The following is a 25,019-nucleotide window of genomic DNA, read 5'->3' as shown; positions in this document are numbered from 1 at the left end:
ACGACCGTTTCAGAATGAGGCCCGAAGAAGTGGATTTTTGTTCGTATACTTTGACAGACTCTTGGCCTTGGGTTATTTGTAGTTGCTAGTTCTTGGTTAGAAGATACACTTAACTCGACGGAAACGGGGACATACATTTGTTCGGAAACAGCCATTAGACATGAACGCCGAGCCTGTTACTTTTTGACAGTTGCCACAGTGGCATATGTAGAATCTCTCTGGGTCGCCGGTGATTTGATATTTGATAGCTCCACAGAGACAAGAGCCTGAATTTGTTGACATTTTGTGTATAGATTCCACCAAGGTTGATGGGAAAAAATAAAGGTCAGCTGTTGGGGCCAGTGAAGGTATTTGTAGCCTTTGGGCTCATCAATTTTGCAGTGTCAGTCAAATGAAAATCATCATTAAACCAATAATAGCACTTTCTGTGTGCCTTGTTGGAAAAGCTACTCCATAGACGGCTAAATCACAACAACCAAGTCGTGATCAACACCGTCGACATCGTGTTCTGTTTAGCACTGCCACTATGTTCTGTTTTCCACTTCTGGGCAACTTCCGCAAGCCCCAAATGCACCAGGTAGGCTCGTTGAGCTCAACTACGTGAAAGAGAATTAGTTTACCTTTGAATTATACTTTCTAGAGTAGCTGCTGGACATTTCCTGGTTCGGGATAACAGTGACCAGACCTCAGTAGGCTTTAGCGTCAAGATCCGATAGATTCTCTCTGCTTCTGATCGTTACGCCTTTCTTTGTCACACTTTTCGAGCATTCTTACGGGCATTTAATTGGCCTTCTCATGTAACATGGATATAATTTAGACAGGCACTATGCAGTGCACTGTAGGTTTTCAGGGGAGAATGTACTGTGGGGTTTAAAGTCCATTTTTTATACGGGTTGGCCGGAATTGGGATTGTGCCGTTGCAAGTTCCTATCGAGGATCTTAGTATTTTGTACTGTAGACTTTGCGAGCTGAATTTGAACGTCGATGCTGGTATGGAGGGAAGCCAAGGACCTCAGATGGCGATTGAGAGGATGCTTTGTCTTTGCCTGATGATGTAGAAGATCTGAACGCCTTGGGCAATTCGTCAAACCTTCGCTAGAGGCTAGTTACGTAGAGATCTCTATACAACAGGAAGAATCCATGAAATAAGTGGAATGCTCCATGCAATGACACGTGGGATTAAATACAAAAAGACCTTCTTAAGGGCTTTCTTTGACCCCTAGATAGTTGCTCAGGGTCATTTCTAATAACTTGATCGATTTCTTCGTTTGCTTGGCTACCCCTGACATCTCAAATTCATTGAAGACCGAAAATGGCTCTACGATTTATTATCAACGAAGGAAAGCTCTTCAGTTCCCCTAGATATCGTATCTTCCGGGCGATAAAAGCCGAGTTTGGTGGTGGAATTGAGACACTGAAGACATTCCCTGCCCCGCGGGCCTCAAATCCGTCAAATCCACCATCAATGCTCTTTTATGGAGTTGAATATGACGAGGTTAACCGCACTCTGGTCAGTGTCAAAGCCCTGAGCTTGCTTAACTACGATGAGTACACAGAGTTTGCTTTTGCTCAAGACCCAGCAGTTAAACTCACGTACGACTCGTTTCAATGGATCCGTGCGATAGTTCCAAAAGTGCTAGACACACCAGATGGTCTCTACACTCTAAAAACTTCAATTATCACCAACAATCTAGGAAAGTCTAGCGCCCTGACCGAAGACTTCCAGCGATTGATGAGTGAGAACGAGCTCACTTTTATGAATCATGATATGCTCCTGCATCATATTGTCTCCCTACCAGCTCAACTGCTACCTTGCTTGGCTCGACTGCCTCCGAGGCTTCAGACAAATCTGAAACAAGCACTTGAAATAGGCAGCGTTTTCAATTTTCTCCAGCTTGCGCGAGCCGAAGCTGTGCCGGTCAGTTTCGCTAGGCTTGATTGCGTGAAAGAGAACCAGTTTGCCTTTGAATTACAATTTCTGAAGCAGCTGCTGGACATTTCAGGGGTCGCCGGCCATGAAGAACACACAGGGGCAAAAAAGCTAATTGAACCGATATTCCAGTCGTACAAGGACGTTACGAGGCCTCGATCCAGTATCTTCAAGGTATACTCAACCAAAGAAAGGCGTACGATGCTATTCCACTCAGAAGCCTCGAACGACTGGAGCTATATCCAGGGTGAAAGAAAGACACTAAATTCGATATATTCAATCGTGAGCACCGTGCGATCATGCGCTTGTTTTGCATATGCAACGTCGATACAGTGGAAAAAGCCGATCTGGTTGTGGATGCTTTCTACAGCACAGCCTTCTCTCCGTTTCGTTGGGACAGGGCTCTCATCGACGGCCTCAATCTTGACGGTGAAATCGACGAACCAGCAGTTCAGGCGATTTATATACCATCAATGTTTGTCAGTGCTATCAGAGCCACCCAAAATTGCCCCATTTACATACAGAAGAGAGTGCTAGCGTTCGTTTTCGTAAATCTGGCACGAATTCTGATCCTTGATCCACCAGATTGGAAAGGTCTTCCTGATGATACAGTGGTCATTGAGCGTGATGTTCGGGGACACCATTGACAGCTGTGCGCTCACTGGGGTTCATCGACGACTATCAATTAATAGAGACGATGGAGGTACCTACATGTCAAATAGGGCTGTTGGGATGTTGAAATTCATATTATATTTCATCAATTTGAAAATCCAGCCCTTTATTTGATTTCACGCCGTGAAATTGCCATCCTACTCCCCGAAATCAGGCGGTCCGGTGATACCGAGAATGACTGAGTCCATTATAACATTTCAATATCATACACCTCTTTAAATTTGACACGTAGATCCTGGCCTTCAAAGATATAGTTAATATAAGTCTGCGAAGAATGCCCGAAGACGCATCTAATAAATCCCCGGAACAATCCTCCATTTCACAAGCTTCCTATATTTCTCCCAATCAGCGCCATACTTCTCCAGGCACATCGCATCATCTCGCCGCTCGCGATGAATCAGTAAGATCGCAAAGTAGAGCACATAAAAGGAAGTAAAGAAGACACCCCAGCCCGCAGCCTGGTCGCCTACAACTTCTCGTCCATCCAGCATTCGAAAAACATGAGACGCGGCTGTCGCGCTTCCTGCAGGAAGAATCGCATAACCAGCCAGCCCGGTGGGCAAACTAAACGGCAACGCCTGGAGCCAGTCTCCGAAATAATTGATGTGGCGGGACATTCCCCACCAGCCGGCAGTGAGCAGCCTGGTTCCGCGTTTGGTCTGGATAAACGAGAGGTGCTTGACCTTGGGGTCTTCTGGATTCTTGCGGAACGTGTTCTTCTGAGAGTTCGCCGCCCGGAAGAGATACAGCCCGAAAGAGAACACGGCAATCACGGCGCCGATTCCAGTCCAGCCGAGATGGACAGGGTGGACGGACAGATAGCGATATTGCGTGGAGTATAAGAAAGGCACCCATGGGGCATCTCCGAAGGAGAGCATAAAGCCGAATCCGTCTGTCGTGATGTCGATCATCGTCAGAATGCCGGTTTCCATATACTGCCCATCTAGCACGTAGAAGGCCTGCACACACGCCGTGAAAATGATGCTGTCGGATAGGAATCCGTACGTCCGATACTGCTTGGCGACGAAGGCCAGATTCAGCAGGATCCAACCGGTCAATCCCGGGCGCATCTCGCACCAGGTCTTGAGGTCAATCTCTCCGAAACCAGGCAGCGTGACGCGCGGGTTCAGCTCGCGGCCAATGTAGAAATCGTATATGAAATTTCCGGTCTGGCCTCCGGCAGCCAGCTCGCGCATCTCGTCATTCGAGTAGTTGGTATTCACACTGAAGCTGCGCGCATAGACAAATATCGCAAGGACATATGCGATCAGGATGTTGGCAGTCAGGATTTGGACGTAATTGTCGGCCATATAGGTCCAGACAATGAAATCGGCGCCTTGGAAATAGGTCCCCACGGCGCAGATGGCCAGATGGACGAGGGTGGACGAAAATGCTTGCCTCCTGTTAGTCAAGAGATGAAAGCCGGCAACTCCACGGTGCTTACCATTAAAGCGATATTCCAACGGACGTCCATGGTGAGCCAGTTTCGTGCCATGCGTGATCTGCGCGGGCAAGACTCTCCACAATAGCAGACTGAAGCAATAATAAACCACCACGACGCCGGTCGCTTGCCAACTGCCGAGATGCCTCAGGCCGCCCGCGGGCCAGCCGATCTCCGCCCGCACTTTTTCCCAGCTCAGCGTCTGCGGATTCAACAGAGAGGGCGCCGGGCAGCCAGACACGTCATTGCAGGCGAAGGCAAAGAAATAAAGAAGGATGGGCAGGCCGAAGGTGATGGCCGATGCACCGAGACTAAAGGTTCGTCAGTTATTCGGGCTTTGAATGAGTAAACAAGGGGTTGTTCTCCAAACACTCACGGTCCGCCAAACTCGTACTTCACATCTACATGGAATGTCATTTAAGATAGAGGTGAGGCTGTGGGGTGGTTGTAGTTCCGATGGAGGGCGTGTTCTTCAATTAATTATAAGAGTCGGACCCAATGGTGAAGCTCGGATTAGCCATCGCGCCAGCCGGAAACGACGCGTTCCGATCATCGCGGCTAAAGGATTTACGGAGTAGAGATGTCGCATATCTCCTGCTCTTTTTGCGCGCGTTTGGTGGTTTAGCTTATTGTGTTGCCTGGTTTAAAAATAGAAGGTTCAGTAAAAAGGCCTCTCGTCATGTTCTCAACCCGAATTCAAAGCATCTCCTATAGTAGGTATTTATTCCGTGCATAGCAGAGAATTCCAACGAAGTCTTGCGGATTTACTCCTTGAGTCATCCATAACCGTGATAAAGAAAAGGGGAAAATAAAAATGACAGCAGTCTGTAATGGTGAAGGGAGGAAATATAAAAGTTATATGATTTGAACGAGTGTATAACCTAAATCTTTCTCTATAGAGAGGAAACCATTCTCCTGCACCGGTTCTTAGGACCGAATATCTAAGGTAAATGACTTAAAGAGATGTCTTCTTGAGGCTGACCGAGATACAGTCCTTGGCCAGGGAAGCTCAAGAGCGACTGGCGTAAATCATGTAGGTCGAGGGGCCGGCAGCGTAGAGGGAAACATGAGGGCAGGCAAAGAACTGGCCCTGAGCCCATTCAAGGGTGTCGTTGAAACCAGTAGTAAACCCTTCAGTCAAGCCACCAGCAGCAACACCGTTGGTACTTTTGAGATCGAGGAGGCCGTCCTTGCCTACGTAGGCTATACCCAATAATAAGCATGACCTTCTATCCAGATGGCACACGTCCGAGAGACTCACCAACGTCACCGTTCTCGATGCCCAAAGTGTCATCACCGCCAGTAAAGTTGCTGCCGTGCTCGCCCTTGGGGGCAAGGATGAAGGCATCGCCTTGGCTGATAAGGGCGCGGTCCTTGAGGTCGTTGGTCTGTGATTAAGAATCGCCGATGACCAGCTGGAATGAAGCCGAGGTGGGAGCTGCCGCAGCGAGCACACTCGAGAAGAGGGAGGCGAGAGCGAAGGTAGACTTCATTTTGACTAAGAAATGTTGACTGCAAATGAAGAGTTGAAAAAGTGGTTGAGTGTTGTTGATATTATGCGAGAAGAGACGGCACCATGTCACCTTTAATTTACGACACTTCATATTGCAACATTCGCCTCAATGGAGACACCCCTAGGACGAATCAGTAATGCTTATCCGCGACGCTCATCTTAGCCCCGAGTTTCATCAGCCTTAATGGCCAAGTTATTAGCATGGAGATGTCATCAAAACTGAAGACTCCTATATTGACCAAGAATGTGATATGGTACTCTGTTAGCTTCGCTCGTAAATTGCGATTTAAGACATTGGGAGAACTCTGGAGGATGAATACCTTGCTGAGCTCGGCCATAGGTAGACCTGAAGGTCCTCAACCGATCAATTTGATCCACAAGTAAGTTCATGCCAGAAGTGAACGACCCTACAAATGTTTCGCTGTGGAATTAAATAGAGCAAGAGCTGAGGGGTGGATGTCGACGTATACTCGAGTGAAGTCGTCAAGCTTTCATAGTTGTTACTTATCCTGAATAGATCTGCCGAGTTCTTGGCCAAGTAAGTAGAGCGTGCCCTAACAGTACTAAGTCGTCTTCCACAGGATGGAATTATAGGATACGTTCTGTTCGATCACTGCGGCTTCACCTGCCTATTGGAGTTAAACTACCAACGGATCCACAGTAGTCTCACTCTACAGAGATAGCGCTTCATCAGTTTAAAGTTCCACACCTGCATCTCCATCAGTTTCGATGGCGAGTAAAAGGAGCTGGGGCTGTAGGTCGTACGGGTTTTCGGATTCTAGGAACAATGGACCAGACTCCATGACATCGAGTGTCAGAGAACTCCTTTCAAATGAAACAGTGCTCCCAATGATCACCGCAGCTCAGATTAGCTTCTCGACAGAGCTTTCTCAATTGTATCATGGTGCATTTTCGCACTTTTCTACACTTCAAACACATACCTTAGACCTGGCGCAGCGCCGTTGGAGGGTAAAGGCCGGATATGGGCCTTGACAATCTTACGGTGGAAGGTGTCAGCTCATACACGTCTCCTGTGAGAGCTCTATCTACTGCGACTTCAGGACGATTCTGCTGGCATATACTACAGGTTATACAAACTACAAACTATTTGGTCTTGCGCTAGCATATCAAACTAAAAGTATAACTGTAGAAGAAGACTAGTGACATATAAAATTCAGAATTTCGAATAATTCAATTGATTGACAGTCGTGATCTTAACTAAAAGAAAAAAACTCATTTCTGCGATTTCCCAAACTTCAACATGACAAAACAAATCATCGACAAAAAGCAAGCCTATCGATTAGTTGAAACTGATGTTGCCGCCCTGATTGAAAACGTTGGCCCCAAATGTAAAAAACTCCATTTCCGATCGCTCGACAACGTGTTCTTGCACAGTATAGCGCACAACCACCGTCGCGCCGGTCATCGGCAGGGTCTCGCCTTCAAGCACCATGCCTTTGTTCCCACTTGATTAACGGGGCAAGACCACGAAGATAGGCGGAAGGTAGGGCAATTGGAATGTTTCCGGCCCGACCGTTTCGTTCAAGGTCTGGACCACCTGGGCAGTTTCCCTCTAGTCCACCTCATGGATCAATTCAGGGTTCAGATCCACAGTTCCTCTTCCCATCACAAAGACTGGCCTTCCGCGCCAATGGTCTTCAAAACTCATTGGACCAAAAGAACGATCTTTGTACAGCCTGTAGAGATCTAAGGGTAGAATGACGAACATCTTTCCCGATCCACACTTCAGCTGACGGCGGATTGCCATGTCTTTCTCGAAGAACACATCAGTCATTCTGGGGTTTGGATCGGAGTACTTGACTGTATAACCCTCGTTGATCGTTCCAAGCGGGTAGAAGAAGTCGTGGATTTCGAAAGACTTCCTTCTTGGAGGCATGACGATGGATCTAGATAGACTAGCGCGATGTCAGTAACTGTTCTAGTTGCCGATCAAAGAGGGCCGTATACCAGTGGGCTTTGAGAACAAACGATGAGATGGTCCAGGTCCAGGAGTGTGGAGGTTGATGACGAGATGAATATCCGTGGACAGGGTTGACGAAGATGCCCATATATGGTCGAACGATGAAGGGAAATCAGATTTGAGCTTGGGAATATCCCTTTATTTTTCAGTTCAAAGGAAACGACAATGTTGGAGAAGGGTGTCCAAGCTCTGGAACTCTTTGTAATCAAATGGCACTGTAACTACCTAGTTATAGGGTGGTCCGTCTGTTTGCCAGATGAGCCGGAATATGCAGCAGAGCTGATGGCACCTTTCCGCCATTTGCCCGCGTCCTGAACGCACGAAACACCATGGGTAACCAGATTGCCAACGTGAATGAGCCGAATATTCGTACAAATAGAGATGAAACGAGTCTAAATGGATATTATGGCTCCTTGGGGTAAGGTATGGGTTGGTGTAAATGGTGCAGCATTTATCGCGGGTGCTTTTGGTCATTTATTTGCTGTTTACTCTTTTTGCATGCGCGATCTGAGCCTATTCGGCATGACCTATTGCGTCTTTTCGGATGCGATGAGATTATGGAGCTGTCTTCGACACAAATCATCTCATTCAATTCATGTTAAAACCTCCTGTGAAGTAAAGGTAAAATATCCCGATCTTGCGTCCACTGTATTCCCACCATATGCACCGTCTATAGGTACACCCCACATCACGGGCTTCAAGGCTGCATCCTGATCATCCGGCGGGGGATGGCAAGCAGCACTGATTTCCACACTACTATAGATAGGAAGCGGCATATTCGACTTATATTTTCGCAGACCAAGCCCCACCAAGGTAAGCGTAGCGATCGCTCCCACAATCAAAGTAGTAAGAATAGCCACCAGCGAATACCCACACCGAGTCGTACTCCAACGCTCGACAAGTTCGCCATCGATATCGAACAGTCGGACTTGTGTAAAGAAGAGACTCTGCGACATGAGCCAGTGCAGCCCGACTGAAAAAATCACAAACGGCACCCTGTACCGATAAGGTAGGCTGAGGTAGCGGGTTGATCGTTGTTGGCCTTTCGGCCAGGACACTCGGAGCGGGTTTCGATGGATTGCGTAGTCGTTGTATTCGGCTGCAACGACCATGTTTATTAATATTCCATTGCTGAGGAAGTATAATACGGAGAGCACTAGCTGGGGGAGATTGCTGAGAAGGACCACTTCCATGACGCTTTGCGCCGCTTGGCCGATCATCGCGACGGAACTGGGCTTGCCGAAGCCGGTTTCCCACGAGGTTTGCAGGGTGACTTGGTATGGGTAGCGCTGGCCACTTCCAATATGGAATAAGACGGTAGCGGTAATATAGGAAGAAATTATGCTATGAGAATATGTTAGATTTGTCGGAGGTTATGGGCAGGGAGAACTCACATGAAAAGTAGTAGCATCCAACATCTTAAACTTACTGCCTGATACCACCTCCTTGGACAGGAGAGGTTCCGGGGTTTGGAGCCGCGATCGGCATCTCCAGATGCATATAGGGAGCTCATGGAGATAAAACGCTTGAGAGGCGTACTGTGATGACCGTGTTCCCTTGGAGAACTCAAACCAAACGGTCTTGTTACATATGACTCTTTCCTCAGAACCTCTTCTTTATCATCCCATTCCGGGGCCTCCTGAAAGCATAGATGCTTCGTCGATGGATCCGGCGACGACAGAAATGAGGATATTGCGTCGCCGACCGTCAGGAAAATGCTCTTCCGCTTAGTATTCGCTGCCAGGCAAATTCCAACTAGTTTGATCATATTGCATAGAATGATCACGAGGCATATTGGCAAACTAAACAATAACTGACACTTTTCCTCGCTCTCCTTGCTCATGCAGTGGGATACGGAGACTTCAAGCGCTGGTGAATACAATGGGTCATCGAAACTGGTCACAGAGTCTGTATAGTTCTGCCATTGGAATGAAACTTGCGACGCCCAGGTGCTGTTCTCCCAGTGAGAAGCAGACTTCAAATACTGCCCCAGCCGCTCTTCATTGGGGTTGTATGTCGTGATATAGTTGCAAAGGGTTCCAAGATCGGTTCTCAAAGGCGTGTTGTTTTTGTCGAAAAGATGCTCGACCAGATTGTAATCGCATGAGAAACTCCGGTTCATCCCATTGTGACTAGGATCGTGGAACGTCCAATCTCGATACGCCCAATACTCAGCCCAGACAGACCATTTCCCGCGATTTACTAGATCCATAACATCTTCTTTCGTGCAGCTCACGGGACGCTCTTGCGTGCACATCCAAGAGTACCGGTAGGAATTATAACCGAAGTAGTCTTGGCTCGACATACCATAATAAGCCTGAAGACTAGAGTAATTGTTGAAATGTTCGCGATCGGCGACCAACACCACGGTCGTGCGATGGGTGTTATATTCGACCGCGTAGGCATCCACGCACTCTTCCAGGGTCAGATTCTTTAGGGTACCGTTGAAAATCTCGGCTTGCAGATCCTGCGCACTATACCCAACTGTTTTGCGGATTCCTTCGGCGGTATAGTTGTTCCCATTGGAGATCATTTCATCTCTGCCCAGATCATCTGGAATCAAGACCAGTCCGTACAGGTTAGTGGCCATGGAGGAGAAAACGACCGAGTTATACCTGAAGCAGCCGGTCAGTGGGGATCAACATCAATCGACAGGAAGAACGAACATCAAATGAATAGGCACTGAGGTCAGCAAAAGCACCAACCAGATCAATTTGCGTCTATTGTCCATGGCGAGAATATTCCTGTAGCTGAAGATCCCAATATCTAGCCATTTTCCTTTAGAATGAGCAGCATCCACATCTTCGCGTGACGGAGCACTGAGTGTTTGCATCGCATAATTACTCGCGGCTAGTAGACCCGTACTCAGGATGTTGATCAAGACATGTAGCCCTGAAGCCCAGCCGCCGGAGACTGAACATTTTCCATCATAGATCGCTGTCGAAACTGTAGATCGATCATTGCTGGCTGAGGAACCCGAGTAGCCCATCGCGATTGCGATAATCGCCAGGACAATGTTCACAAAGAGCACCAGAGCAGTCCATCGCATAGCAAATTTCACTCCTTTGGTCCATTCATCTCCATCGCTGGGGATGTTTGCTTTTTTCGATGGTGTTGCGAGTTTCAAATTGCGCCATCTTTCTCGAAGCGCCGACCACGGTCGATGCGTTCTTCTTGGCGGAAGCTTTTCTGTGTCGTTCAATGTCACGTCCGTTTGTGAAGAATTTATTGATGTCTCTTCCTTCTCTCTTTGATATGCGCCCGGGTGCTGCGCGTCTTCTGTATCTTGATTCTCAACCGGACTGGTGCTATACGACAAAAGGTTTGTCTGCGAATCCTCCAGGCTATCGAAGCATCTTGAAATATGGACCGACTGGTTTCTAGTCATTTTCAAAGCTGAGACACGACAGGCGCGTGCACTCAGGGGTGCACCTTCACCTTTGAGATCCTGATCCGGACAGTGTGGGCGAAATGCTTCTCGGCCCCCTTCGCAGATCCTTACTCGTAGTGGTTGTATTACTGACGATCACTAACCTGCCCTTTCGGATATATTGAAGCGATATAGCGATATCAACACACACTTGATAAGAACAATCAATCTTAAAGGAACTATACGATCTCGTATCGACTTTGAAGTAGATTTCTGGCTAAGGTTGGAAGGAATGAAATGGTGGAGTTGGTGCCTCTTCTTCCCCTCAACGTGACGCAAGCAGGAGATGCAAATTGGCCCCCAAATTCATCATCGTCACAACTAACACAACTAATATGTGACGGTCAATCGGACTATCTGATATTTGAAGATCCTCGCTGAACGGGAAGCAGTGCGACTCCGGCGAGACTCAAGGTCCTCTTTGCCTGTGTTATGAAATGCACAGGGGAAGGAGGGCAGAATGACACTGTATCGGCTACACGCACGCAGCCTACTAAGGAGCGAATGCCTTTTGAATGATAGGGCTCTTAATTCTCTTGCATAACGATTAATCTCATCTTCTATAATAGATAAAGGGTTACCCCTTTATCTATTATGGGTTCGAGTGTGCGGGCCAAGCCGCTAGATCACGTAATCTGATGGATTCGTATCAGCCTGTGATGTTCGTTCCCATTCATTCTGAGTCAGTTTGAACCAAATTTCCCGTGGAGTTAAGTTAGTGTTTCTATCAAGACATACGATCTATACCTAACTTAGTGCATTGGGTTCACTAAATAGCTAGCGCCGAATTATTATCTGATTCAATATATCTTCCTTTCGTACCAGCTGCTGTCATATGTTTCCATTGATTTCATTCACTGCATCTCTATATCTCGTTTTCTTCAATCTAGAATCTCAGGGCAAGGATGGCATTTCTAGCAACAAGACACCTTTTTAAAATCACTTCGGTCAATTTTCGTCTACAGTATTATGATGACTATGACAAAAGCACATTTCTCAGATGTCTTGTGCTTTTATGATCCAATAGCCTGCATTTTTCAGTATCCTCCGTTTCTTATCACTTCACGATGACTTTTCACTCAATTATGTAAAGAATACTACATCTCGTATCCCACCTGCATCCTGGCGCCTCCCGAGCGCATGTCTCAGGCTCTGTGCAAGCCACACTCTAATTCGGGTGCTTTTTCGCGATGGAATAAGGATAGTTACACTTCTGCTCTTCTGCTCACTTGGGAGTTATCTAGGAAAACTGAGAAGATTTGACCTGGAAGATAATCACATTCACGGGGTGATTGGATGTCTGTTCATCTTTTCAGTTACGACCATTCGATTGGGAAAATTGCAGATGAACCTCATCGCCAGCACAAGGTCCGTGATAGTTATATTGGAAATCCCCCCGCTAACTCCTGCCAAGGGTAAGACCACGTCAGTCATCGCTGTTTCCTGGTAGGTGAATAAATCCCCTCACCTGAAAGCAACATATAATCCGGAGCTCCAGGCCTGGAATTCATTTCTCTCACCGTTGACACTGAACTAACAAGTAATATGATGATGCCCCTTCGGCTTCTGGCCTTTGGCCTCGCAGCCCTTCATCTTCCAAATGCTTCTGCTCTACCTGCGGCGGATGCCCTTCTTCCCACTTCACTTCAGACTTGCTTGAAAACCACCGGTGCCGATGTCATCCACCCCAGCGACAGCAGATACAACGCGCTGGCCAAGCCACAGAACACCAACTATCAAGCCCATCCTGAAGTCATTGTGATTCCGTCTTCGACCGAGCAGGTCGCAGCGATAGTGCGATGCGTGGCAGCCGAGAAGGGAAGCACGAAGCTGAGCCCTCGCGGCGGTGGGCATAGCTATGCTGCGTATAGCTTCGCGGGGCAGGTAGTTATCAATCCGAGTAAGATGAAGGCGATCTCGATCGACGAGACCAAGAAGGAGGTGACGGTGCAGTTTGGTCAGACGTTGGGTCCGTTGGCACAGGCTATCGGGCAGAAGGGGTATGCTCTGCCGCACGGCACTTGTCCGACGGTGGGCGTGGCAGGTCATTCTATGGGTGGTGGATGGGGATTTGCTTCGCGCAAATGGGGTTGGTTGGTTGATAGGAGTAAGTCGCTGGGAGTTCCAGATTTGTACGCTAGTCACTGACTTCTACGCATTCAGTTGTATCCCTGCAGTTTGTGGATGTGAATGGGAACATCAAGCAGCTCAGCTCCAGTTCTACAGGAACCGACGCCGAGCTGTGGTGGGCTCTCCGTGGCGCCGGATCCAACAACTTCGGCGTCGTTACTGCGTTCACCTTCGCCCTAGAGAAAGCTCCCACTGCCACTGTGAACTACGAACTTCATTTCGGCCCCGAAGCAGACTGTACCCAAGTCCTCCTAGAAGTCCAAGCCATGGGAAAGCTGCCCGCTTCCGATCCCAACGGCCTTCCTCTCGACCTTGGAGTGGAAGTATTATTGATGGGCCGAGATTCAAACGATGACAGCGCCTGCTACCTCCAGGGTCAATATCTCGGAAAGAAGTCCGCGTACCAACCGATCATGAACAAGTTACTGAACAAGCTTGCAGCGAAAGGCATCAAACCGAGAACTTCGGAGTCCAAGGTCGAGGAGTTTTCTAGTTGGGTTGCCGCCCTCACAGACCTGATGGGTCCTCTCGATGCGTCGGATGATTATCTCCCATATTACGCACAGTCGCTGGTCGATAACGGAAGCCCCGACTATACGCAGAAGCAAACGGGTCTTGTCTTCGACGCACTTCGCGTCGCACGGGGCATCAAGAAGACGGAGAACGATGTGTCATTCGACCTGCTTGGTCCCGGGTCGAAGACGAACGGCCCGACTTCCACCGGCGACATGGCGTATATTCACCGTCAAGGCCTTTTTTTGGTGCAGATCTATTCGGCTTATTTCCCTGGGTTTAGTGACTCTACTCGTCCCGACGCCGTTGCGAAGATCACCGCTATTACAGATGCTATCAAGAAGGCTAGACCAGCCAGCGAATGGCACTCCTATCAGAACTATATCGATCCCTACTTAGAGGACTTTGGGCAGGAGTACTATGGCGAGGGGCTTGGACGCTTGAAGACGCTGAAGTCTGCGGCGGATCCTAGAGCCATATTTGACTTTCCTCAAGGGCTGAACCATGCGTGAGTCAATGGCTTAATTGGTGGATGTTACCGGCACTGGTAGGCTGTCTCCAACTTAGGAAAAATTATCCCAGCATCATGCACTTAGACAAGTCATTCCTCTTCCTGCCAAACCCAATGCACGAACCAATTTCCCAACGGGATGAAACGTAAACAGAAAGACCTCAATAGAGTTCGACGAAGTCACGGAACGTAAAGCCGGTTTACTTCAGGCGTCACAACCAATCATAGTGTAAAGCAGGGGATTGAAAAACAAGAATCCAGTTGTGCCATCGAAGCCACGTTTCGTCTTCGTTCTAGAGCCTTCAGCCAGACCCTGATATAAAATGGCATTCAATGCGACCGGTGTGTCGACCAATTGATCCCTCTCCCCTATGCACGCAGTCCCCACAATGACTCCTCCGTCTCAGCACAGTGCGGCCAAATTCCAGGCCCATATAAAGGGTATTAAACATATCACCAACCATGAGAAAGACCCCGAGGAGATCAAAATCGAAAACTTTATCGGATTCGCGCGCGTGCCCCTCGGTCTTGCCGGGCCTCTACACATTCGCGCACCGGACGGGGTTGAAAAAGATGTTTGCGCTCCGATGGCAACCACCGAGGCAGCGATGATCGCTAGTTGCTGTCGAGGAAGCAAGGCGTTCAATATGGGTGGTGGTACTGAATTCCATGTCTTGAGTCAGGGCATGTCGCGCTCACCGGCCTTCCGATTCGATAGTCCACGCGAGGCATGTTTATTCGCACGTCGCATCCACGATTATGAGAGTGAGATAGCCACGGTGGCAGAGTCGACGAGTCGCTATGTCCGATTTCGAGGCATCGTTCCCCATGTGATCGGATCGTGGGCGCACGTCGTCTTCCGGTATGTTTGCGGAGACGCGGCGGGCCAAAATATGGTCTCCTTCGCCACCGAGGCAGCCTGCACATGGCTGATGCAGTCGACCCTTGCGTCGGACTTCCAGATCCGCGATTTCTGCGAGGAGGGCCAGATGTCATCGGAGAAGAAGGCCTCGTGGGGTCATGTCACGACGGCGCGAGGCGTCGAGGTCATCGCCTGGGGCAAGCTGTCGGATGCTGTCTGTCGAAGCGTTTTCAAATGCTCCACGGAAACACTTTACCAGGTGATGCGCGTCGGACAGGAAGGCAATTTCCGCAACGGACAGCACGGTCACAACATCGACGTCTCCAACGTCCTCGCCGCTATTTTCATCGCGACCGGCCAGGACGCGGCCTGTGTCGCGGATGCGTCCTGGAGTCAGCTCACGATGGAATACGACCAGACAACTCGCGATCTCCAGTTGAGTCTGTATTTTCCGTCGCTTCCGGTGGGAGTGATCGGCGGGGGGACATCTTATGACACGCAACAGGAGGGTTTACAGATCATCCAGTGTGCCGGACCGGGACTGAAGGAGCAGTTCGCCGGGTTCATTGCTTGTTTTGCCTTGGCTTTGGATCTAAGCACCGCTGCATCAGTGGCGACGAATACTTTTGCGGGCAGCCATGCGAAGATGGCACATGGGAGGAGCGATCATCGACAGCGAGCGAAGATTTGATGCGATAAGATAATGAGACTGGGACCGCGGAGGGGCATCCAGATAACATCTGTCAAGTGTCAACAACTTCCCTCGGGAACACTCCTCATAAGTCCGTAAAATAGTAATGCACGGAATACTCCGTAAATTCCACCGAAAAGGATGGAGCTGCGATGCTCAGCCACCACCCCAAAATGACGGCAGCCTAAAAAAGTAAAAAAGGCGCCAGGCGGGGCACAGCGGATCCGTCAGCCTCATCGTCTCGCTTTCCCCTCGTGGCTGACGCTCTGTCTTCTGTTTCTATTTCTACTTCTTCTCCCTTCCTTCCGATTGTTTCTCAGGACACCATTCTTGGTCCTGCATGATCTTCTTTCTTCCTATCTGCATATTCTCCCTCCCATACCCCCCCTTCTCGCATCCTACCGACGCTAGCCGCCGCCATGTCGAACCGTGATGACCACCTCGCCTATGGCAATTATTACGGCAAGGAGTCAAGTCGAGGCGGAGGAGGTGACAGCGCCAGAGGTTTCGTCGGCGATACCTTCAAATTGCTGAAGGACACGTACAAGAGCCATCACTCTCGGCCGCAGGGAGAAAACGCACCCCAAGGCCAGAATGCCGGTCAGGCATCTTACGGTGTAAGTTGCTCCACTCCACTCCATCAACGCCTCGACCGTCCTACACCGACTCTTCTATGGAGTCGTCGACCCGTCTGGATTTCCGAGACTAACGACAAGCTAGTCTCAGGGTTCCCAACCGCCGTCGCAGTCGCAGCCCCAGTCGCAGAGCTACCAGCCGCAGAACTACGGCCAGTCGCAGAACTATCCGCCCCAGCAGGGCGCTTCGCAGACCTTCGCCCAGTCCGGCCCGAATCCGAACTACCAAGATCCGCAGTATCAGGATCCGCAGCACCAGGGAAAACCCGGTAGGCAGGGCAAGCAGGATAAGGTTCATGGATTACTGGGTAAGCTGCAGGGGACCGTGGCCGGCCTCGGTAATGACGTTGCCCAGCGTCTGGGAACTGCCCTGGACCCGCAGGCTTATGCGGAGTATGGACATGCGCAGCCGCAGACTCAACACAGATTCGGTAGCTTTGCGCCGGACCGGCAGGGAAATGACGTCAAGTGGTATGTTGACGGCTGCTCCTATTTCTGGGCGGTGTCCCAGGCGCTGGAAAGCGCTCGGGAGTCGATTTGGATTTTGGATTGTAAGTTCTGTCGGGGCGTGGGAGGCGTCGTCCTCGTTCAATGACTGACATATTTCTCTAGGGTGGCTGTCGCCAGAGCTGTATCTAAGACGTCCCCCGGCCAAGAATGAGCAGTACCGACTGGATCGGATGCTGCACGCTGCTGCGCAGCGTGGCGTGCGGGTGAATATTATCGTCTACAAGGAGGTCACTCAGGCATTGACTCGTACGTGACTGCTGTCTCTACAATACCCCGGGAACGAAGGGCTATACTGACGTGGAATCAACAGTCTCCTCTGCCCACACCAAGCACCATCTCCAGGATCTTCACCCCAATATTGCCGTCTTCCGCCATCCCGATCACCTGCCCGACAAGCAGGAAGTTACTGCCTCCATCACCGAGACGCTTCAAAACTTCTCTTTGGATGCCAAGAATCTCGTCAAGATGTCCGGCGACACGATCAAGGGCATCTACGGCATGAATGAGGATGTCATCCTCTATTGGGCTCACCACGAGAAACTCTGTTTGATTGACGGCCGGACCGCATTCATGGGTGGCCTCGATCTGTGCTTTGGACGGTGGGATACCAACCAGCATGCGCTTACCGACGTGCACCCCGAGAACCTGGATGAAATTGTGTTCCCCGGTCAGGACTACAATAACGCTCGCGTTCTGGACTTCCAGGATGTCCCTAACTGGGAGAAGAACCAGCTGGATCGGAAGAACGCTTCCCGCATGGGCTGGTCCGATGTGTCTGTCAGCTTGCACGGTCACGTCGTCGAGGATCTGCGTCGTCACTTCGTGGAGCGCTGGAACTTCATCTATGATTCGAAGTACGAGATCCGCAAGGATTCCAGATACTCCCGGCTGGCCCTGTACGGTCGCCCGAGCTCCTCTCAGCGTCCTCACAGCGCTCAGCAACCGGGACAGCAGCAACAGCACCAATCGCAGCAGCAGCAGCCGACTCAGCCGCCTCAGCCGCAGTACCAGCAGCAAAAGCCTGCTCAAAACCAGCCCAGCGCTCAGCAAACAGGGATCCAGCAGCCCGTATCCCCGCAGCCTGGTGGAGGACTTTCCATGGTCCCCCCTGCCCCTCCAATGTCAAGCAAGCCAAACGCATCCAGCTACCAGTCATCTGCCGCACAGTCGCCCTCTCCCGGCGCTCCTCCACCTTACACTTACACCGGAGACTTCTTTCCGCCGCCGCCTCCGGGACCCCCGCCTAGCCAGGGTCAAGCGCAGGCGCAGGCGCAAACTCCGTCCCAGAGTCAATCACAAACGCCTTATTTCCCGCTTCCTCCTACCCAGGGCGGACAGCCGCAAGCCCAGGGCCAGGCTCAGTCGCCAAGCCAAGGCCAGTCTTATTACGCGCCCCCTCCGCAGGGAACACAGGAGTTGCCTACCCAAACTCGGGGTGTGCATGATTACTATGAAGGCACTCGGGGTCATGGAGACCAGGAACGCGGATTTGCGCCTCAGCGCTTCCGCGAGGAGCTGACTCAGTATGGAAACGTTCTGCGTGGACAGCTCGCCGGTCAGATCCATCAATACCAAGATCGCTTCGGTTCCTCCGTTGCTGGGCCCAACACTCAGCCCCGAGGAAACATGAACTGCCAGATTGTCCGCAGTTGCTCCAAGTGGAGTAACGGTACTCCAACCGAGCACTCCATCGCCGATGCCTACGCTGCGATTATCCGCAACAGTGAGCATTTCGTCTACATCGAGAACCAATTTTTCATCACTGCCACTGGTGACTCCCAGAAGCCCGTCCAGAACAAGATCGGCGCTGCCATCGTCGAGCGTATTCTGCGTGCAGCCAAATCTGGTCAAAAGTACAAGGTTATTGTGGTCATCCCGTCGGTGCCCTGTTTCGCTGGTGACCTAGCCGACGACTCTACCCTCGGAACCCGTGCCATAATGGAATTCCAGTACAACTCGATCAACCGCGGAGGAAACAGTATCATGGAGCTGATTGCCAATGAGGGTCACAACCCCATGGACTACATCCGCTTCTATAACCTGCGCAACTACGATCGGATCAACCTCAGCGGGCCCTTGGCTCAGGCTGAGCAGCGCAGCGGCGTCAACTACGAGGACGCTCGCAAGCAGTATGATGTGAACGTTGGTGGTCAGGGCGGTTACGGCCCCGGGGCTCCTCGGGCTGCATTCGACCCCAGCGCTCCCTTCCAGCAGTACCAACAGGCTGCTCGCGATATTGGCGGTGCCAAGTCCGGCTCTGGTCGGTGGGATAGTGTCAGCGAGTGCTACATGCTCCATGGCCCCGACCTCCGCAACGTGCCCTGGGACGGCCCCGCCGAGGCTGAGATTGACGCTTTTGTGACTGAAGAACTCTATGTTCACTCGAAGGTATGCATAATCTCGTGTTTCTTGCAGGACATCAAGACTAACAAGTACAGGTCATGGTTGCCGACGATCGTGTGGCAGTCTGTGGATCGGCCAATTTGAACGACCGATCCCAGCTGGGAGACCATGACTCCGAAATCGCCATTATTGTTGAGGACTACACCCCGGTGCAGTCTACCATGAACGGCAAGCCCTTCACTGCCAGTCGTTTCGCGAGCTCGCTGCGTCGACAGCTTTTCCGCAAGCATCTTGGTCTTCTTCCGCCGCAGGACTACCAGAAGCACCATGCCAACTTCGAGCCCATTGGCGTGCCCAACCAGTTCGACTTTGAGGCCGCGGAGAGCCAGCTCGTGGCTGACCCCCTGGCGGATACTCTTCAGAGCCTCTGGAACACGCGGGCGCGGACCAACACTGAGTCCTTCCGCAAGGTGTTCCACTCCGTGCCGGACGACAGCGTGCGCGACTGGGCGACGTACAAGGAGTTCTATGGATATTATTTCAACAAGGCTGACAAGCAGGCCTACGGTGAAGAGAAGGACTCTCCTCCCTCTCGGTACCAATATGGCCATGTCGTCCGCGACGACTTCCCGCCTGGCCCTGAGGGAGTGAAGCAGGTGAAGGAATTGCTCAGCCAGGTCAAGGGCACGTTGGTGGAGATGCCGCTGATGTTCCTGGTCGAGGAGGACGTTGCGAAGGAGGGATTGGCGCTTAACGACTTGACGGAGCCCATCTATACCTGATCTTTGTCTTTCAGTTATCTAGCATAGTGTACCATTTTGGCCTAGTCTGGTATTTTCAATGAATATCTTGGATTTTTGGCATGTCTTTGGTGTCGGAACATGGGTTCTTCCCCTGTCCTTGGGTGCCAGGCTGCACAGCCTTGGTCAGCATCTTATTAGTAACTAGTTATTTAGCCTAGCTTCCGGTGTGCATCCGCACCCATAAATACCAGACTCCTCCATGCTTCCACATTTGGAGCCTGTCACCTGATCGGGCGGATGCCAAGCCTTGGTGGCAGTTGATATTGTTGATATTGTTCTCCCCGACAATCCGTAACAGCACCTCAACCCGAACGACGCGCATCATGTACGGTGTTCTCCTCCATATTGAGAGGCATTTCTCAGAACCCGCTGCATTCCCATGACAATTCCTTTACCAGGCCCTCTCGTGGCCACCCAATCTACCCCGTGCAGCGCCACCAGGAACTGACTTCCTCTGCAGGTCCCATTTCACTCGCAACCACGGGACTCGAAGCCAATGAGTCCTTATTGACAAATCATTCTTTCTTTACGTCATCTAGAAGAAGCCAACGTAGAACAAGAGACAGGTTCCAAACATAATAAATGGGTCCCCATTGAATCGCGCCGCAGGATGGCCATCATTGGTCCGCCACCAAGAACAATATCAAGCGATGAATGCTCGCCACTTCCATTGATAGGATCACGGCCCCTCGAGAGGATGTTGTTTAGACTCACTCTTCAGCCTTCTTGTCTTCTTTATCTCTCCTTTCTCGATGGCTTTTGACGCCGTGCGCCATGGAAGATACCCATCTTAACGACCTATCGCATTGAGTACCATTCTTCTCCCCTCATTTCAACCATTGAATCAACGAGGTTTTCCATTCAAGATACACTCCCTGAACCAGAAAGAACGAGGAGAGAAAGACTCAACCACAAACGAAACCGGTATACCCCAGATTTGGCTGGTCCAGACTAGCGTCGACAAAGATATAAAAACATCTCTGAAACCCCACCGAGTCGATCTTTTATTTCTTCACGATCAACAGATCAAATTCTATCATTCTATTACAAGCCTTTCTTTGCATCTTTGCAATCCCAACCCATTTCAAAATGTCTCCCTCCCAGGTTGCTCAGAACGCTGCTGCCGTCAAGGGTATGTCTTCCCTTTCCTTCCTGCTTCATCAGCCGCATCCCCCATCTACTCTCCACCGTACTCACCAAACATGAACATGAACATCCACTGACCAGACCTCCTGAATATAGCCTCTGCTGGTGGTGGCTGCATCATCATGTAAAAAGCCCCTGGCAAACCGCGCCGAAAGAGTTCCTCCCGTTAACGGACCACCCGACCAAGTCGCTAAACTGAAACCCCATCTACAACAAGACCACCAACATGACCAATGAACCGTTTCAATATCCGGCACTCAGCACTCTTCTTCCCCTTGCTTTCTAAATCTCCGCCTTCCTGATATCATCGTGCCTCCGTTCTTCTCCGTATTTTCTTTTCTTTTTCTAAAGGATAAAAACCGGGTTGGGCAATTGCACTTGCACCGTTTTTCTTCATTCTTTCTTTTGATGATCTTTATCTTTCTCTGAAATCAAAAAACGGTCGTGGAAAATCTTTCAAAAAAAAACAATAACGGATTTTATATAGATGGAGGAGTTCTCCTACGAATCTATCTATATCAGTTCAGTCCGGCCGTCTCTCTTTTCCATCCACTTTTCCTTCAATCTCTTCCTTCCTGCTTGCTCCTTTCCTCCTCTGGTCGAGAATAACACCAGGGAAGAGAAAGACCGAATCGCGAATAAAATAGAAGACGCAAAGAGGTGTCCATTACTATCTCGTTCTCTATCCCGCACTCTTTTGATTTACGAAGGAAACGAAAAAGGAAAAATCAGCCGGTGGTCTTGAAATTCCCAGGTCTTGATCGGATGAGGAACTTACTTTATTTCGTTGGTTGTGTATCTCAATTGATGTTTTTTCTCTTTGCTTTCTTCAGGATGAGGTAGTTGCTTGCATTTGTCCTTAGTGGCCAATGGAACCTTGTTTTTGATATATCTTCTCTAGGTTTTCTTCTGGATGTAGTTTCGTAGGCGAGATGCTGGTTTGTGCCTGGCGTAAGAAAGTCTATTGCGAAGTAAGAGTGGCAAAGAATGAGAAGGATTTCTATTTCAACCTAGATGATTGATGAAGGACATGAAGAGGTCTTGCTAGTTCCTACAGTAGTGTAGCATATCGGCGAAATACTTGGCAGAGTGACACCTCAGGCACAAAATCAAGATTTCAACAAAAGATGATATAAAAAGTCAAACCTCATAGTCATATAATCGCAACTCGTAAATCGTATGGATATACGTCATCATCATTTTACACATACTACGGAAGACACACGAAAAGCTCTCTCAAGGCTCCGTCTCCTTGCGAATGCGATCCACCCGCGCGATATCCTCCGTCGAAGGTTCCTGGAACTCGGCATCGGCACCGACAAACACCTCGCTGACCACGTCCTCCACCTTGCTCAGGGCGTGAGAGACCACGGCCACCGACCGGGCCATGCCGAGCTGACACACGTCCTCGCCGACGGATTTCTGGATGCGACCGTCGCCGCCGTTCTTGGGAAGGTCGCTTTCGAACGCCCGGATAAGGGACCGCAGCGGGTCGACGAATTGGTCGCGGAAGTAGATGTAGGATTTCTCGAGTTGAAGCTGTGAGCGCAGCTGGGGCGAGGAGACCAGGACGTAGTAGAGGTTGACGGCGGCGTGGATGGCGGGGGTCAAGGTCTGGGAGAATTTGATCCAGGAGGCCACGATGTCAGAGGAGACGTTGAGCAGAAGGCTGGACGATTCGAACAGCAACGGGAACAGGACGGAGAAGTAGTGCGGGTTCAGGAAAAGGTTGGGCTCGGATTGGCTGGCGGCCGTGAGAATCTCCTGCTTCAGCCATCCAATCGCGTCGTCCTTGACAGCTAGGAAATGGTGCTCTTCTAGGATGCATCGGATGATCTTGAACCGGTCAAGATGAGATGGGTGACTGTGCACGATATCACCCGGGATTCGTCGAACGGTGCCGTAGTTTTGCCGCGTGGTGCATGCTGTCAAGGCGAGAATGAACTCCCTGAACTCCTTGGTGGTGGATGGCTGTCCGATGGCATGTCGCATGGAGGACACGGTCAAGGTAAGGAGAGAATCGAGCAGAACCTGCGGCTGGCCGAAGGCGACTTCATCCGGGGTGTTGTATCCGCCGACGAAATTTTGGAACACGCGCGCCAGATCCGGGAAGACGGGGAGAGGGACGACCTGTCCCGTCGAGAACAACTCGGCAACCGCCGATCGGGCTGCCAGCAAGAGTAGCGATCCGTGCCGTTCAAGTGGAATTTCGTCCACCTGTCGGGGCGGATCCTCGAAGTCTAGCGGAGGCGGCAGATCCTCCGGCGCCTGGTAGATAATGCCGAGCAGCTGTCCCTCATCAAGGCCAAAATCGCGGGATAATGCCTGAGACGTTAGCGAACTTGAATTTCTCATAAGAGCATATTGTACATACCACGATCTTCGCCATGATCATATCCCTCTCTTTGAGTTGCTTGTTGTTGGCGTACACATCGATCTGTGACGGTCGGCCGGGAAGGCACGTCTCAGGGCGAAGCTTTTCTTGCAATCTGACGGTCCAGGACATGCCGGGGTCTGACGGACTTGAAAAGCTCAGCAGATATGACTTGAGAAGTTCGACTAGACCGAACTGAAGGAACTTCTTGACGAGCATCTTCTCGTTGTGAGTATTGGGGCTAGGCGATTGGACCTCGGCCTCCGGGTCTGGCGCGGACGGCTCCGACACCCGTAACGCACTGGAGTCGCTCGGTGCTCGCGGGGGTGGTGCAGGTCTCTTGGAAGGCGATACATCTCTAAACATTTCTAGCAGCGCAATCGTGGTCTCATTGGTGGGCATTAAAGTGTAGGCCTCCAGTGCGGCCTGCAGCGAGGTGGCGAGGAAGCGACTGGGGGACTTGGTCTGGATACGCGACTGCAGCACCGCGAGCATCGATACGAGAGAATTGAACTGCAGGATATGCTTCGGAAGGCGGTCGGTCCCGTCTACTGTGACCTTGTTCATTTTGGATTCTATCCCCGCGGTGGATCCCGGCGTGTCACCATCCTGCTCGCTCTCGCTCTCCTCCTCCGGCTGCAGTTGCAGGAGCGCCTCAGACACGCGTAGAATCACCTCCCGAGGGTTTCCCAGCCGAGCGATGTCCTGGAGACATTCCTGAGATTGCGGCAGCATGGGGAGGAGGAGCTGGACCAGGTCCCAGCCGATGTTGGTCGTCAGGGTCTCATCTTGCAGGAGCTTGTGAAGGGTGGGTAGGCGGGCGGGGGTCAATTGGTACTCCAGAAGGGTGAGGTAGGTCAGATAGTCGGTCGCAGGGGGAAGGGCCTGGATGAGGGGATTTTCTTCGTCTTCAACGGTAGCCATGGTGGACTAGAGACGGGCCGATGCACGAAGCGCAGGAGACGGTGGAATGGTGGCTCGTTGAGGGTGAGGTGGGAAAAGGTGGGTGTGGGTTGAAAAGCTGCGTCAGCGAAGACGGCCGAGGGGGAAGAGGCACGGGCACCATGACATCACTGCCCGGGGAGGGTGAAGTGCGACATGGCAGAGAGAGGGAGAGGATGGTAGGTTAGACACGGAGAAGTTGAGGAGAGATAATCATGCAATAATAATATGGCATGAAAGACAGTAATAAAAGCAGACTGGTCAGAACTCATGACCAGTCCTCAATTCTCCTTCGTGACTAACGGATAACGGACGGAGCAACAACGTTCCATGAGGCCTCAGGCCACCAGGCCACCCAGCGGTCGGGCTAGACTGCCCCGATGACGTCGATGCCAATGCCCGTGCCAAATTGCCAATTAATCCTGGCCCTGGACTGCATAAAACTGGGCAGGCTGGAATAGTGTGAATAAATTAAATTAGTGCAATTTCTGAGCCGGGAAATTGTGACGATCATAGTGCATGATTCGTGCCGACAAGGGAGATGAACATCAATGGAATCTGGGGAAAACCTGCACCATCGCGAAGGCTGAAC

At 50.7% G+C, this 25,019-nt stretch overlaps 8 protein-coding genes across 8 annotated transcripts; 4 read left to right on the top strand and 4 right to left on the bottom strand.

The window, feature by feature from the left end:
• Positions 1–1,312: 1,312 nt before the first annotated feature.
• On the top strand, positions 1,313–2,577 carry KD926_011620 (uncharacterized protein; the record flags this gene model as incomplete). Its single annotated transcript, XM_053096132.1, has 2 exons — positions 1,313–2,177; positions 2,264–2,577. 2 exons carry the CDS (start codon positions 1,313–1,315, stop codon positions 2,575–2,577), a joined length of 1,179 nt encoding a protein of 392 aa, XP_052959631.1.
• A 315-nt stretch (positions 2,578–2,892) lies between these two features.
• On the bottom strand, positions 2,893–4,460 carry KD926_011619 (putative C-14 sterol reductase; the record flags this gene model as incomplete). The annotated part of the gene is made up of 3 exons (XM_053096129.1): positions 2,893–3,995; positions 4,047–4,354; positions 4,420–4,460. The coding sequence occupies 3 exons, from the start codon at positions 4,458–4,460 to the stop codon at positions 2,893–2,895; spliced, it is 1,452 nt and encodes a 483-aa protein (XP_052959630.1).
• A 592-nt stretch (positions 4,461–5,052) lies between these two features.
• On the bottom strand, positions 5,053–5,894 carry KD926_011618 (uncharacterized protein; the record flags this gene model as incomplete). The annotated part of the gene is made up of 3 exons (XM_053096128.1): positions 5,053–5,246; positions 5,305–5,431; positions 5,877–5,894. The coding sequence occupies 3 exons, from the start codon at positions 5,892–5,894 to the stop codon at positions 5,053–5,055; spliced, it is 339 nt and encodes a 112-aa protein (XP_052959629.1).
• A 2,236-nt stretch (positions 5,895–8,130) lies between these two features.
• On the bottom strand, positions 8,131–10,925 carry KD926_011617 (uncharacterized protein; the record flags this gene model as incomplete). Its single annotated transcript, XM_053096127.1, has 3 exons — positions 8,131–8,881; positions 8,932–10,152; positions 10,204–10,925. The coding sequence occupies 3 exons, from the start codon at positions 10,923–10,925 to the stop codon at positions 8,131–8,133; spliced, it is 2,694 nt and encodes an 897-aa protein (XP_052959628.1).
• A 1,587-nt stretch (positions 10,926–12,512) lies between these two features.
• KD926_011616 (FAD-binding oxidoreductase) lies at positions 12,513–14,122 on the top strand (the record flags this gene model as incomplete). Its single annotated transcript, XM_053096126.1, has 2 exons — positions 12,513–13,074; positions 13,131–14,122. 2 exons carry the CDS (start codon positions 12,513–12,515, stop codon positions 14,120–14,122), a joined length of 1,554 nt encoding a protein of 517 aa, XP_052959627.1.
• Positions 14,123–14,492: 370 nt separating this feature from the next.
• KD926_011615 (substrate-binding domain of hmg-CoA reductase) lies at positions 14,493–15,674 on the top strand (the record flags this gene model as incomplete). The annotated part of the gene is made up of 1 exon (XM_053096125.1): positions 14,493–15,674. One exon carries the CDS (start codon positions 14,493–14,495, stop codon positions 15,672–15,674), a length of 1,182 nt encoding a protein of 393 aa, XP_052959626.1.
• A 419-nt stretch (positions 15,675–16,093) lies between these two features.
• pld2 (putative phospholipase D (PLD)) lies at positions 16,094–19,944 on the top strand (the record flags this gene model as incomplete). Its single annotated transcript, XM_053096124.1, has 5 exons — positions 16,094–16,291; positions 16,395–16,860; positions 16,922–17,065; positions 17,130–19,207; positions 19,258–19,944. The coding sequence occupies 5 exons, from the start codon at positions 16,094–16,096 to the stop codon at positions 19,942–19,944; spliced, it is 3,573 nt and encodes a 1,190-aa protein (XP_052959625.1).
• A 2,403-nt stretch (positions 19,945–22,347) lies between these two features.
• Positions 22,348–24,409, bottom strand: KD926_011613 (uncharacterized protein; the record flags this gene model as incomplete). The annotated part of the gene is made up of 2 exons (XM_053096123.1): positions 22,348–23,436; positions 23,486–24,409. 2 exons carry the CDS (start codon positions 24,407–24,409, stop codon positions 22,348–22,350), a joined length of 2,013 nt encoding a protein of 670 aa, XP_052959624.1.
• Positions 24,410–25,019: the final 610 nt, after the last annotated feature.

Source organism: Aspergillus affinis, assembly GCF_023601865.1.
Source record: "Aspergillus affinis strain CMG 70 chromosome Unknown NODE_9_length_501208_cov_87_169129, whole genome shotgun sequence".
NCBI classification, from domain to species: Eukaryota; Fungi; Ascomycota; class Eurotiomycetes; order Eurotiales; family Aspergillaceae; genus Aspergillus; species Aspergillus affinis.
This window is presented reverse-complemented; position numbering and strand designations above follow the sequence as displayed.